This window comes from Poecilia reticulata, linkage group LG19, assembly GCF_000633615.1.
Source record: "Poecilia reticulata strain Guanapo linkage group LG19, Guppy_female_1.0+MT, whole genome shotgun sequence".
Lineage (NCBI taxonomy): Eukaryota > Metazoa > Chordata > Actinopteri > Cyprinodontiformes > Poeciliidae > Poecilia > Poecilia reticulata.
Window position 1 is genome coordinate 7,807,119 of NC_024349.1, and position 13,446 is coordinate 7,820,564.

At 40.8% G+C, this 13,446-nt stretch overlaps 1 protein-coding gene across 1 annotated transcript in view; it reads left to right on the forward strand.

Moving 5' to 3' along the window:
* lrp2b (low density lipoprotein receptor-related protein 2b) overlaps nt 1-13,446 on the forward strand; it is a 42,236-nt gene that overhangs the window by 4,019 nt on the left and 24,771 nt on the right. The window contains exons 6-35 of the mRNA XM_008436736.2: nt 485-601; nt 680-796; nt 1,439-1,582; nt 2,094-2,210; nt 2,435-2,563; nt 2,987-3,156; nt 3,239-3,462; nt 3,581-3,787; nt 3,890-4,092; nt 4,171-4,311; nt 4,439-4,648; nt 4,732-4,924; nt 6,217-6,342; nt 6,437-6,567; nt 6,944-7,081; nt 7,216-7,491; nt 7,579-7,818; nt 8,134-8,256; nt 8,340-8,456; nt 8,866-9,243; nt 9,320-9,568; nt 10,342-10,550; nt 10,624-10,808; nt 10,887-11,115; nt 11,198-11,375; nt 11,458-11,586; nt 11,702-11,868; nt 12,510-12,653; nt 12,837-12,946; nt 13,106-13,283. Coding sequence (XP_008434958.2) covers nt 485-601; nt 680-796; nt 1,439-1,582; nt 2,094-2,210; nt 2,435-2,563; nt 2,987-3,156; nt 3,239-3,462; nt 3,581-3,787; nt 3,890-4,092; nt 4,171-4,311; nt 4,439-4,648; nt 4,732-4,924; nt 6,217-6,342; nt 6,437-6,567; nt 6,944-7,081; nt 7,216-7,491; nt 7,579-7,818; nt 8,134-8,256; nt 8,340-8,456; nt 8,866-9,243; nt 9,320-9,568; nt 10,342-10,550; nt 10,624-10,808; nt 10,887-11,115; nt 11,198-11,375; nt 11,458-11,586; nt 11,702-11,868; nt 12,510-12,653; nt 12,837-12,946; nt 13,106-13,283 — 5,279 coding nt within the window. The remainder of the gene's footprint in view (nt 1-484; nt 602-679; nt 797-1,438; nt 1,583-2,093; nt 2,211-2,434; nt 2,564-2,986; nt 3,157-3,238; nt 3,463-3,580; nt 3,788-3,889; nt 4,093-4,170; nt 4,312-4,438; nt 4,649-4,731; nt 4,925-6,216; nt 6,343-6,436; nt 6,568-6,943; nt 7,082-7,215; nt 7,492-7,578; nt 7,819-8,133; nt 8,257-8,339; nt 8,457-8,865; nt 9,244-9,319; nt 9,569-10,341; nt 10,551-10,623; nt 10,809-10,886; nt 11,116-11,197; nt 11,376-11,457; nt 11,587-11,701; nt 11,869-12,509; nt 12,654-12,836; nt 12,947-13,105; nt 13,284-13,446) is intronic.

Consider the following 13,446-nt stretch of genomic DNA (forward strand, 5'->3'; position numbering starts at 1 on the left):
TATATATATACTGTATCAATGCAGTACTGATTCAGCTATTTCGTTTGGTCAAAATTAATTATCTAAAGTGGATGTAAGACCAACTAATCTTGATATTTTAGATGTTTATTATTGTCTAAATATTAAAGTAAAAATAAGGGGTGATGAATATTGAAAGTGTTAACTAATCAACTACTATTTAAGCTATTAATGATGTGATATTGTAAATAATATGCAGTTAGATGAAGCTCTGATTGCAGAATGAAAGTACCTTTTGAAAATTATAACCTTTTAGGAGGTAATTAAACATATTTTAAACTCACGTTTCTGTATTAAAAATGTGATTTTATTGGTCTGATGTATAAAATTCTACATTTTTTCTTGAATTTCTTACAAATTATCCCTTACAATATGTAACAAACACTGGCAGCATTTATTCTTTGTTTATGAAGTGGCATTCTGGTTTAATATCTTACTATAATACCGTTTTTATTTTATTTTCCAGCCACTCACCACTGTCCCATCCACCAGTTCGAGTGTGCGAATGGCTTCTGTGTGCCACATACGTTTGTGTGCGACCACTGGGACGACTGTGGGGATAACAGTGATGAGCAAGACTGTGGTAACTTACATTTCTAAAGAAGTGGCAACAAGTGTGCAATCTGCCTACTCACTCCCATTAAACATCTTCGCCTTGCAGAATATCCAACCTGCAGTGGSAMCCAGTTCACTTGTTCCAGTGGCCGTTGTATTCCTCAGAAGTGGGTGTGTGACAAGTTCAACGACTGTGGAGACTTCAGTGATGAAAGTGGATGTGGTGAGATTCATGTGGACTTCCATTTGACCTTTCTATCATTCTACCTAAAGCTCTGTGAAGAGAGTATTCTTTCACTAAATTTAACAGTTCTGAAATAAATTTGATCTACTCCTGTTTGAAATCTAAGAATGGTTATGGTTGAAATTGGTAATTTTGCTTACTATATATTTGATAAAACACATTGTGATTTGTGAAGCATTTATTGCCTTTATATCAATGTATTTTTTGCKTTAAAATCAATTTACAGTAGGTGATGCAGTTTTGAAGGTGCAAAAACCTTAATATCTCTCTCTTTTGAGTTTTCAAAAAATAAACATTTTTATATATAGTTATTATTAAATAACACAGGTCAAATTTGACCATTTTAAGCATTGTGAGAATTTCAACTGTTAATTTGACTGTTATAGATCTCCATTTAATGTAAATTTTCTCATTTAGGCATTTTGAAATATAACAACTCAGGGTGTTATAGCAGAACAACTGATTTTACTATAAGATGGTGTGACATTGAGAGTATTATTAGTTCTTATCACATAATAATGCATGATATTAACTTGAAAACAGCCTTAATAAGATTTGGTTTGTTGAAATGTTCCCTAAAATGGACACTTTTTAAATATTTTTTTTTTCTGTGACTTTCAGATAGTGACTCTCGGGACTGTTACCCTGGTGAGTGGGGTTGCCCAGGCTCAACTGCATGCATCCCAGTGGGTAAAGTGTGTGACGGCAAACCTGATTGTCCTGGAGGAACAGATGAGACCAACACCACGGCACAGCAAACATGTGGTAAGTTTTTGGATGGAGATTTTTAAAAAAGGGGGAAAAATCAGCGCTGATACAGTTTGGAGGATAATTCAACTTGATGTAAGGAAGTATTAAGTATATTTCAGATGTTGATTAGTATGGGGAAACTTAAGGGATTTTACCAAAAGCAGTATTTCCAGACTTCATTCCCAAAACTATTCTCTAAAAATGATCCATTCATCCATAAACTGTAGGGATCCAGGTCTAAATGAGAATGCTTTTTACTGTAAACCAAGGTGCTAAGGTTTTAAACGTGGTGCATTGAACTTCCAGATTATCACTTTTTAAGATCATATTGTCATCATAACTACTATCTGCTTTCACACACGCCCGGTTTAAGATTAACCTTTGTTGGTTTGTCATKCTCACTAAATCACAGCAATGATTCTGGTCACGTTGATGCTCTTGTGATAATGTTCTCTATTGCCTTCTTCCTTGATGATAACAAGCTTGTAAAAAGACCCAATAAACGTGATTTGGATTTTATTCACAGGTCTGGACCGGTGCTCTGCCTTGAGTTGCGAGTATCTCTGCCACCCTTCTCCCCAGGGTGGCACGTGTTATTGCCCTGATGGATTTATAGTAGCTAACGACAGCCGCTCCTGTGTAGGTGAGTCACATGTTGTTGTTTTTATGCATGTGTGAATTCCTCACTACTGTCAAAAACATTCTGGAAATCTGCAATAAAACACTTTTAGTGTGTTTTTTTAGTTCTTGATTACGAGTCAGTATGGAAGAGCTAAATTTACAGCCTTAATTTCACAGCTGTCTGGTTATAGATCTTTGCTGTTCGCCCTTTACGCATAAAACGTGACTGTTTGMTCTGCTGCACAGACTATAATGACTGTGAGATCTGGGGTATCTGTGATCAACTCTGTGAGGATCGACCTGGGACGCATCACTGCAGCTGTGCAGATGGATACTTCTTGGAGCAGGGACACGTCTGCAAAGCCAATGCATCAGGTACCCAAACATCAKGTTTAGATCTCACTCTACACACTGTAAAACGTTTGAAGGTGGTTTAACTTGAAAATGAAAGTTCAGAATATTAGATTTTGCATAACACTGCCACTTTAAAAATGAGCAYGAGGTAATTTTGACAGTTTTTCATCTTTAGTTTCATGCAAGATGTTTGTGTCAAAAAGATGTTTCTTCCCAATTTGACCCAAGCAAATATTATAAGTCAATGTGCCAGTAGAGTTTCTACTCTGAACTGTTCAGTTTGGATAGAAAATGGGTTTTCCTGGCATGCCTTTGAAATAAAATGTCTTTTACATATCTTTGCAAAAAAGTGTGTCAAAATCATTTTTAAAAGATAAATTTAGTACAGTAGAATGTTCTCACAATTTCTTTCCCAACTTTATTGTTATCTTTTTTATTTTTTAGGTGGGCTGCCACAGCTCATTTTTACAAATGGGGGTGACGTGATGATGGCTGATATTCACGGGCGCTTTGTCAGAACTCTGGTGCCGGCCCAGGGCAGAGGTTACGCTGTTGGGGTGGCCTACAACATTCGGAGCAATGTCGTCTTCTGGAGCGATACAAATACGAAAAAGGTCTGTCTGGTTCACTGTCTGCTTGTTTTTCCTCCAAACATCAGGAGCTCCTTAAAACCAACTCCTTAAATATCGTTTCCAGGTTTATTCTTCCAGCTTTAATGGGGAAAACATCAAAGAAATTCTGACCACTGCAGTCCCAAATGTCCAAAATCTTGCAGTGGATTGGATCAACTTTAAACTTTATGTTTTGGACGCAACTCTGGACCGAATTGATATGTGCGACTATGATGGAGGGAATCGAGTCACGCTGGTGGCTGAAAACTTAGAAACTCCTCATGGCCTCGCCCTGGATCCTACCGTGGGGTGAGTCCAATTGAACTACATCCTTTCAATCAAATCGCATATTTTCTTGACATCTGTGAGACACCTGGATGTGTTTGTTGTTGCACATTTCCCTTCAATGTTTGCTTCCTGTTTGCAGCTACATGTTTTTCTCAGACATGGGTGTGAACCAGGAGAATGTAAAGCTGGAGCGGGCCTTCATGGACGGCAGCAACCGAGTGGAGATCATCAAAAGCAGACTCGGCACACCCACTGCGATCACCCTGGACATCGTAACAAAGAGGGTCTACTGGTCCGACAGCCATTTTGACACGGTGGAGACGGTCACATACAGCGGTTTGGACAGGTTTGTGGTTTTTCTGCTTTTCTTGCTATGTGTTGCRTTTCTCTCGATGTAAAGTCTGAAGTGTGGCTGTTTTTTGTTGTTGTTGTTTTTTGTTTTTTCCAGGAAAACAGTCCTCAAYGGTGCAACGCAGTCGCCACATCCTTTCGGGATGGCTGTGTTTGAAAACCATGTCTTCTTCACTGACTGGACCAAGATGGGGGTGATCAGAACCAATCGCTTCAACGGCAGCAATCCCACTCTCCTCTATCGCACGGCCAACCGACCAGGACACGTCGTCGTCTCTCACTCTCTCGTTCAGCCTTTTGGTAGGAGTGCTCTAATCCGTCTTGGAACAACGAGCCAGTCTGATCATGAGAGGTAATYCCATCCGTTTCTTGTTGCAGTGATGAACCCGTGTGGCAGACACAATGGCGGCTGTCAGCATATTTGTGTTTTAAGCCACCGCTCAGACAACGATGGTTTGGGCTTCCGCTGTAAATGTCGCTATGGTTACGATCTTGGATCCGACCGTCATAGCTGCTTTAGTGAGTTTCCCTTTTCCTTCTGGTTGTGATCCAGGTTCTGCTTATTTAATGATGAAACTGTTGGATAAATTGTAATTACTTTAAACATTGAATTGAATTTGTGACCGCAGTCTTTCTCCTTCCACAGAGATTAAGGACTACTTGTTGGTGGCYTCCTCTCTGGCCATCCGGGGAATCCCTCTGAACTTATCTCTCCAGGAGGAYGTCACTCTTCCCCTGAATGGACTCGGATCCTCTTTTTCTGGCTCCGCTGTGGAATTTGATGGGAAAGAAGAGGCTGTGTTTTACAACGACAGGTCCAAAGGACTCATTTACAGATCCAACCTCAATGGGACTGGTTCGTACACGTGGCGTGTTTTGTGGATATTGCTAGTAATTTTGGGTTCACTTCTTACTCTGTTGTTGTTTGAACCCCATCAGCTCAGCAGATTTTGACTGGGAAGAATGTGGGAACCGTTGATGCGATGGCTTACGACTGGACCTCCAAGGTTTTGTTCTGGACCACATCAACGTACAGGGCAGTGGTGGCCTTCAAAGTCACAGACAAGTCCAAGAAAAACATTGTTACTGGGCTCAGATACCCGAAGGGTATTGCGATTCATCCAAGTGCAGGGTGAGTGCTTCAAATAATGAAGAATACGTGTAATTTATTGGGATTTTATGTGACTGTCCAGCAGAAAGGGGTACATAGTTGTGAAGAAGGATGACAGTTCTGTTTCCTTTTTTCTTAAATAAATTTCTATGTTAAGCTGTGKATCTTTATTCGGTTCTCTTTGCCCAGATGCCCCTAAATWAAATTTACCTAACTCATAAGCATGGTTTAGTCAAAGTCCAGACTGTAAATCTAATTTAGAATTTAGAATCTGCGGCAAAACTTGAAAATTGATGTTCACGGATGTTAYGTTCACCAAGGGCACAACATACTTGAGGACACGAGACAAGAATGAGGGTTCAACAAAATATTTTATTCTTAAACTCTCTTGAACTTTGTKTTTTTTGGTTCAGCTGCTTCTGATTTTCTGTGAAGAAAAAGCGTTAAATGYCCTCAGTTTCCCGTGTCCCAAAAAAAGAAAAAACAAAACCCCAAAAGTATAAACAGAAAGTTGGACCTGGTGAGCCGATCAAACAGAACAAAACGGTACAGCAGGGGGCCAACCCTATACAAGGCCGTCGAAGCCCCTACTAGTACCGGACTAAAGCAAAAAAGAGCCTAATGCAAAGGAAAGATCGAAACCAGGACAACCGGCCCCAATGAAAAAGCAAACAAAACAAAGGCTAACAGAAATACCACATGGCAGGCTGGAAACGTSAGCTGCGGTTCACAGAGACTGGACGTGCGCACACCAACATGCCGAAACCCAGCCTATTTATAGACGGACCAACAGCGCCACAAATTAACGTAATCAAATGACCAAAAATAACAAATTATCCAAACTCCAAAATATATTAACAAAAGGTCATTCAACTAAWGTCTATAAGAAAACAAAGAGAAAATATACAAAAATCATAATGTGCCCGAAGCACATAGCAACGGATAATTTCTACCCATCCTGAAWGAGCTTGAGCTACTTTGCTATGAATTGGTGAAAATGCTGGATGCTGCTGTTGACATAAWCTTAAAGAATTACAGTTGTAATTGCTGCAAAAGCTTTTTCTATTAAATATGGATTCAGTATGGCTGATGTTTAAATTTTTTTTTTTTAAATCCGCTATTTATTTTCTCCACAATTATGACACATAAATAATCTATTGTACAAAATTCCATTTGTGCTTCTAATGTGAAAAAATGCAGTAGCGTATGATTTACTTTGKATGATACTGTTTTGGACATATTGAAGTTTATTGCATATTAAAGTCAGTAATGTTTCTATTTTTTWWYMWTTTYSKTCTTTCATTGCTTCGCAGGTACTTGTTCTGGTCTGACTGGAACCGTCCAGCCGTGATAATGAAAGCATAYCCTGACGGCAGCAACGCTGTTCCTCTGGTCAACACAACGCTGGGATGGCCRTATGGACTCGCTCTGGATTATGTGTAAGGATGACGATGATACCTGCTGTTTATCTGTGCATTTCTTTTAAAATGCTGTGTTTTCCKTCACCATTGGATGTGATTTCTGTGTTTGCAGAATGGACAGGTTGTACTGGGTGGACTCCCTTCTCGATCAGGTTGGCCACATTAGCATCGAAGGGTCTAACAGGCAGACATTCACCAGCATCGGCCAGATCACTCAGCCGTACTCGCTGACAGTTTATTCAGGTGATCTTGTTAATTGCAGCATCATGATTTCAAATTTTGCTTTAGATTTTTCTCCATCACAACTCTRTACTAGAAAGTCACATGCATCTTCTAGCATTTTTGAGAATAAAATAAAAAAACGGTGCTAAGATAAATGACAAAATAGCAATTTCAAGAAAAAACAAACACTTCCAAGTCTAATTTTTCATAACATAAAGTTTCTAAATTTACCTATCAAGGACTTTTCATACGGTGAAATATGAAGCTGATACTTACAGTAGATAAAATATATGGCAGCAGGTCTTGATGGTCAGTTCAGATTTGTTTGCTGAATTTTCTTTTTTTAATAATAATTTTATTCCGGAAGTAAAATGCTTATATACTTTCTGTCCTGTAGACTACCTCTACATATCTGACACAAGGACTAGAGCAATATTTGARATGAGGAAGAGGGATGCAGGAGGAAGCATAATGATCAGACAAGGAGTCACCGGCATTTTGAACATCAAGGCCTATTCAGCTGACCTCCACAGCAGTAAGTTCACATAAAGCAAGACACCAATATCTTGTTTAGACACTTAGACATGATTGATGATTTGAAACGTGGATCCATTTACTGGTTCCAGAGACAAGAACCCATTGACTCCCTATTTGTCCTTGCTCCTACAGCCTTCAACACTCGCTGTAATGCGGTGCCCAATGGACTCTGCAGCCACTTCTGCTTCCCAACTCCCTCCTTCAGCCGGGTGTGTGGCTGTCCGTACGGCATGAAGCTTCAGGCCAATCAGAAGGACTGCATCAAGGACGACTCCGTCCCTCCGCCTGACGACTGCGGYGACTACGCCTTTGAGTGCGACGAAGGACGCTGCAGGCCCAACTCTTTCCGCTGCGATGGCATTTTTGATTGTGTTGACAAGACCGATGAGGCCAACTGCACTGATACTGGTAAATGTGTTTGTGGAGTAGCTGTGCGTAATATTTAATCACAGTGATTTTAATAAATGAGCTGAAAGCCTCATGCATCCCCACCAGGAGTGACCTGCTCTCCATACGCTTTCACCTGCAACAACAAGCACTGCATTTACTCCAGCTGGCGCTGTGACGGCCACGACGACTGCGGAGACGGCTCAGACGAGGCCAACTGTCCCACTCGTGTCCCAACCACCTGCGGGTCTTCCTACTTCACCTGTGATAACAACAGGTGCATCTCCAAGAATTGGTTGTGTGACGGTGACAATGACTGCGGCGATGGCTCTGACGAACGGAACTGCAGTAAGTTTATCCGGTAACACTTTATTTGAAGGGGTGTGCATAAGACTGACATGACACTGTCATAAACATGAAGAAGTCTTTATGAAGGTTTATGACTGTTGTCATGAAGTGTCATTCGGTAAATATTTAATGTAAAGTTGTTCTAAAAGTTGCATTGAAAGTCCATTAAAAATGCCAACTTTRAATGATTTTGCAAATAATGACAATTTAATGCAAAGTTGGCATTTTTAAGTGTTACCGTTTATCCTCGWCTGTTCAGTCTTCACTCACGTRCGTGATGATTTAAGTGTGCTAAAGGAAAAGTGTCATTCCCAGATTCGACCATCACCACATGCCCTCCTGGCTTCTTCCTGTGCCCGGACCACCGCTGTATCAGCGACTACTACGTGTGTGATGGAGACCAGGACTGCTTGGATGGATCAGATGAGAAAAACTGTGGTACGCATCTGTAATTTTTATTTTATTTTTTTTAGATTTTCAGTTTTGTTGTTCTGTATGTTCCATGTTTTCTCTCCTTCTAGAGTTCTCCTGTCAGTCCTATGAGTTTGCCTGCGCCAGTGGAGACCAGTGCATCGGCTCCTATTACCGCTGCGATGGCGTGTTCGACTGCAGAGACCATTCAGATGAACAAAACTGCCGTATGTTCACCAGATAATCATAATTTAGGGTGCTCATCATTACATTTGATATGTTTTTCTTAGAGGAATTAGGGGTAGGCATTTATCGTGAATCATTTATCTCATGATAAGAAATTAGATTTATTGTTACAATAAATTCCAAATGTTTTAAACCTTTTAAAACTGCCCTTATGGTTTGGATTGTTAATTTTACTACTTTCTGCACTCCTAAAGATGGTCACAGTCGTACAGTTACCTGAAAAAAGAAGCAATAAATAGTTTGTATTCTTCCTTTGTCGTTTTCCCAATAGTACCATAACATATTGTGATAAAAGCTTTCAGTCTGTACCGCCCACCCTGGTGCTGACTGACCCTGTACATTAATTGGGTCAGCTATATTTTTCTTAAAGTTCTGCTTTGTGACCTGCAGCCACTCGAGGTCCGGGCCTTTGCCACAGCGACGAGTTCCAGTGCCAGACCGACGGTTTCTGCATACCAAACGATTGGGAGTGTGACGGCCATCCGGACTGCGAGGACGGCTCCGACGAGCACAACACCTGCCCGGCCGTCACCTGCAGCTCCASCTACTTCCAGTGCACCAACAAAATGTGCATTCCGAYGAGCTGGTTGTGCGACGGTGAAAACGACTGTCGGGACATGAGCGATGAACAGAATTGTCCCACCCCTCCCTTCAGCTGTCCCTCTGGACAGTGGCTGTGCCCCACCGACCAGGTGTGCATTGACCWGGACAAGGTGTGCGACGGGCAAAGAGACTGTCCCAACGGAGCAGACGAATCACCAATCTGCAGTGAGTTTCTTCCCGTATATGCCCMACTAAAGWCAAGAACAGTGAAACTGATATATTCTGATRCACTTCTTTAAAGACCAAGACGACTGCGCTCTGAACAACGGAGGCTGCAGTGACGGTTGCATCCAGGGACCATTCGGGGCTCAGTGTACCTGCTCACCTGGGTTTCAGCTCCTCAACGACTCCAAGACGTGTGACGATATCAACGAGTGCCTGATCCCTGGTTTCTGCAGCCAGCAGTGCTACAACGAGAGAGGAAGCTTCAGGTGCCACTGCTCAGTCGGTTACCTCTTAGAGCCCGACGGACGCACATGCAAAGCTACAGGTAAAAACTAACCAGAGCCACAATAAACCTGAAAAAGACTAAAATGATGTAATGACAAAGAAATGTTAGGATATACTACATATCTGTAAATACAGACATGAATAAATTAGCATTTTTATCTGAAACACAGTTAGCTAATTCACTGCTTAACAGGAAATGAAGCATTTTCTTAAAATAACTTCAAAAGTTATTTGGACTTTAATTGTGAATTATTTATTCTTTTAGTTTATTTTCATTATATATTATTCTTGTATGCTAATTTATTTATATTTACTTAACTTTAAGAAGCTTTATTTGAGTTGATTTTACACAAAATTATTTTAAATTTAAATCCAAATGCATGTATATTTTACAATTACAMCTATTACAAATGATTTAAAAATTTATCAACATTTTTTATTTGGTGAATGATTTGTTTCTGTAGGTTAAATTAGATTTTTCATGACTTGAATTGGTTTTCACAATTCCTCATCTATACTGTTTTAATTTATTAATCAATTAAATAATTTAGGGTTTTGACCTTTTTATTATTTACTAAGTGAGAAATTGTCAGATTTTTRTTTTTGTATTTTATTTTAATCTATTTTGTAAACTCTGCGAAGCTTTCTGTTTTTTTTTAAAGTGTCCGATAATCAAAGTTTGATTATTTGAACAGACTAAAAACAAAACAACAAATATCTAAGTGTTTTAGTACAAATAATCAAATTCTCTTTAGATGGAGCTTTGGATTTTGTACACAGAACATTGACGACATTTTATTTCCTTKCCTTTAGACCCACATGCTGCTGTACTTTTGGTTGCAAAGCGTAGCCAAATCCTGGCCAACAGGCTCATCATGAGGCCACCAGTGATCCGTCCAGTGGTCACCGGGTCAGGTATCGTATCTGTGGACTTTGACCACGTGACGTCCAGGATCTACTGGGCTGATGCGACAGAGAAAAAGATATGGAGTGCCTTTCAGAACGGTACAGAAAAGCGACAGGTAAGTGAAGCAGAAAAATGAGCTACATATGCWCTGAATGCAGGGCGAGGTTGTTAATGTTTCTCTGGTTCAGGTGTTTTCCACTGGTTTGATGGTGCCAGAGACCATCGCTGTGGACTGGGTGGGTCGAAATCTTTACTGGACCGACTCTGATCTGGAAAACATTGAGGTTTCAACTCTGGACGGTCATTATCGGAAGGTCCTCCTAAACAAAAATATAAGCAGCCCCCGTGGGCTCGCTTTAGATCCACGCAACCAGTAAGCTCATATTTAAGCATGACCAGCTTATTTTTGGAAACGGTCAACACCAGCTAAACAAGTCGATGCTTCTTGCAGCACCTACTTGATGTTCTGGTCCGACTGGGGTCAGAACCCCAGGATTGAGCGAGCCAGCATGGACGGAGCCATGAGACAAGTGATTGTCAGCACTAAGGTCTATTGGCCCAACGGTCTAGCTCTGGACTACACCACACACAGAGTCTACTTTGCAGACGCTTACCTAAAATATATCGACTACTGTGATTATGATGGCAGAAACCGCCATCAGGTCATGGCGAGTGACATGGTATGTTAAATCTATTGTYAGAAAAGAGTAAAGTACTTGCTTGCTTTGTAAAGTTTTTAAACTCCAGGTAAATGTGTGCCAGGTTCTCCAACACCCACACGGCATGACTATATTTGAGGACAGCGTCTACTGGTCGGAGCGCTACACCAGCAAGGTGATGAGCACGAACAAGTTCCATGGTGGAAACATCACGATTCTTTTCAACGATATCTCCCAGCCGATGGGTATCGTAATGGACCATCCAGTCAAACAGCCAGCAGGTCTGTGCTTTACATACAGTATGTATTCATAAAGCCACAAGTTTGATCAAATTAATGGTTTGTAACTGACTTTTGTGTTTAGCCATCAACCCTTGCAGAGAGCACCTTTGCACACAGCTGTGCCTGCTGTCCACCCTGAGGCCGAGGTATTACACCTGCCACTGTCAGTCTGGCTGGAAGCTGGACTCAGACCARCGTACCTGTATCAAAGGCAGGTTTCCAACTAGTCGTAATAATATATGATACATATCATATATTCAGCACATTTTTCTCAACAATTTAAAAACATGTTACATTTTCTCATGGTTTCTCCTGTTTTGCTGTAGACGACTCTCCCTTCTTGATGGTGGTGAGGGACACTGTGATCTTTGGCATCCCTCTGGACCCCACTGACATGTCCAACAACGCCATGGCCCCCATATCTGGCATCAACAAGGGACAAGACATCGACTTCGATGACAAGGAGCAATATGTGTACTGGGTGCAGGGCACGGTGCGTGGATAAACTAGACAAAGATTTAAAGACACRGGGCGAACGAATGGCGTCTTTAGTTCAATAACCACTGACAGTTATTGAACTGTCAGTGGTAATTTTTTGTCTGAATTTATCACTGTCTCACATCATTGTGAAGGGATTTTGAGCCCTCATGGTAAAAGCATTGTTTCAGTTAAATGCACAACCCTTGAAAACTCCCAGAGTAGGACTGACTGAGTYACTGCAACACTCTGATTTCTGCCACTCTGTCGTAGATTTGCTGCTAAAACAGATTTGCTCAAAGCAGATTTCCAACAATTTTACAGGTTTACCACTTGTGAATCAAATTTTTCTCTTTAGAGAGACCYTTCTTAGACTGACAGACATCAACAGTTGCTTCTTTAAGCTGATATTTTTCTGCATACTCCAGAAGGATGCAGCTTGATAATAAGCTCCTGTTTGCTGCATTCCCGTCTAAATCCTATGGAATAAAAGGAGATAAACTTAAATTTTCCAATATAATTAGTCATTTAAACTCTCCTTTTCTTCTGACTGTAAATGCCTGTGCTCAGTTATTTACAACTGAATTGAATGCATAGCTTAAACTRGTGTATTTCTAACATATTTTTGCTGATCTCTTTTTTTATTCTGTTTTTCAGAGTTCAATTTGGCGAATCAAAACCAACGGCAGCGACAGAGCTCAGTTTGCTCCAGCTGCTTACATGGGCGCGCCATCTGGTCTGGCCTTTGATTGGATAAGCCGAATAATGTATTAYACTAATCCCACCAGCCAGACCATTGAAGTGAGGACTTTTTGTTTTTGTGTTTCTAAATACTCTTCACTGCACATTGCCAGAACTTGTCTTGGTTGACGTAGATAATTAAATTAAAACTCTAAATAAAACTGAAATAGAGTTTTGTTCTGACAACTGTTGTGTTTTTAGCTTTCAGTTGTGCAAAAAAGGAATACATTTTGTTGTTTTTAGGTTATTCGTGTAGATGGAAACGAGAAATACAGGAAAACCATCATCGGCTCAACTGGAAAACCAGAGGCAGCAGGAGAACCTTTTGGGATTGCACTAGATCCCGTCCGAGGGTAATAGATCTGTCCACTAAAGAGGGAAAAGAAAAATCAACCTCAGGAAGCTAGATGCCTTACTGTGCTTCTTATACAGGCAGACTGGACTTCCTGTAAATGTTACAGGGTAGTGTGTGRCGTGATTCATTTGTTTCTCACATCTGTTTCCCTCTCAAGGAAGCTGTTTTGGACAGACAAAGGGTCAGATAACGGTGTTCCTCCAAAGGTTGGCAGCGCTGATATGGATGGAAGCAACCTGAAGAAYATTTACACCACAAACCTGGCGAACATTGGGTTCATCGCTGCCGACATCTCCGCAATGAAACTGTACTGGGGGGTGTCAGGGTCAGGGGTGGTACGTAAAAGAAAAATATACCAGCACAACACATCAAGTATTACCAATAATTTAGCACTTTAACACACAGCTTCTTCTTCTTCAATGCATTTTTTTGAATTTGTAACAATCAGATAGASCAYAGGCTTAATAGCTTTGATGGACAGTCTTGCAATTTCTTYAT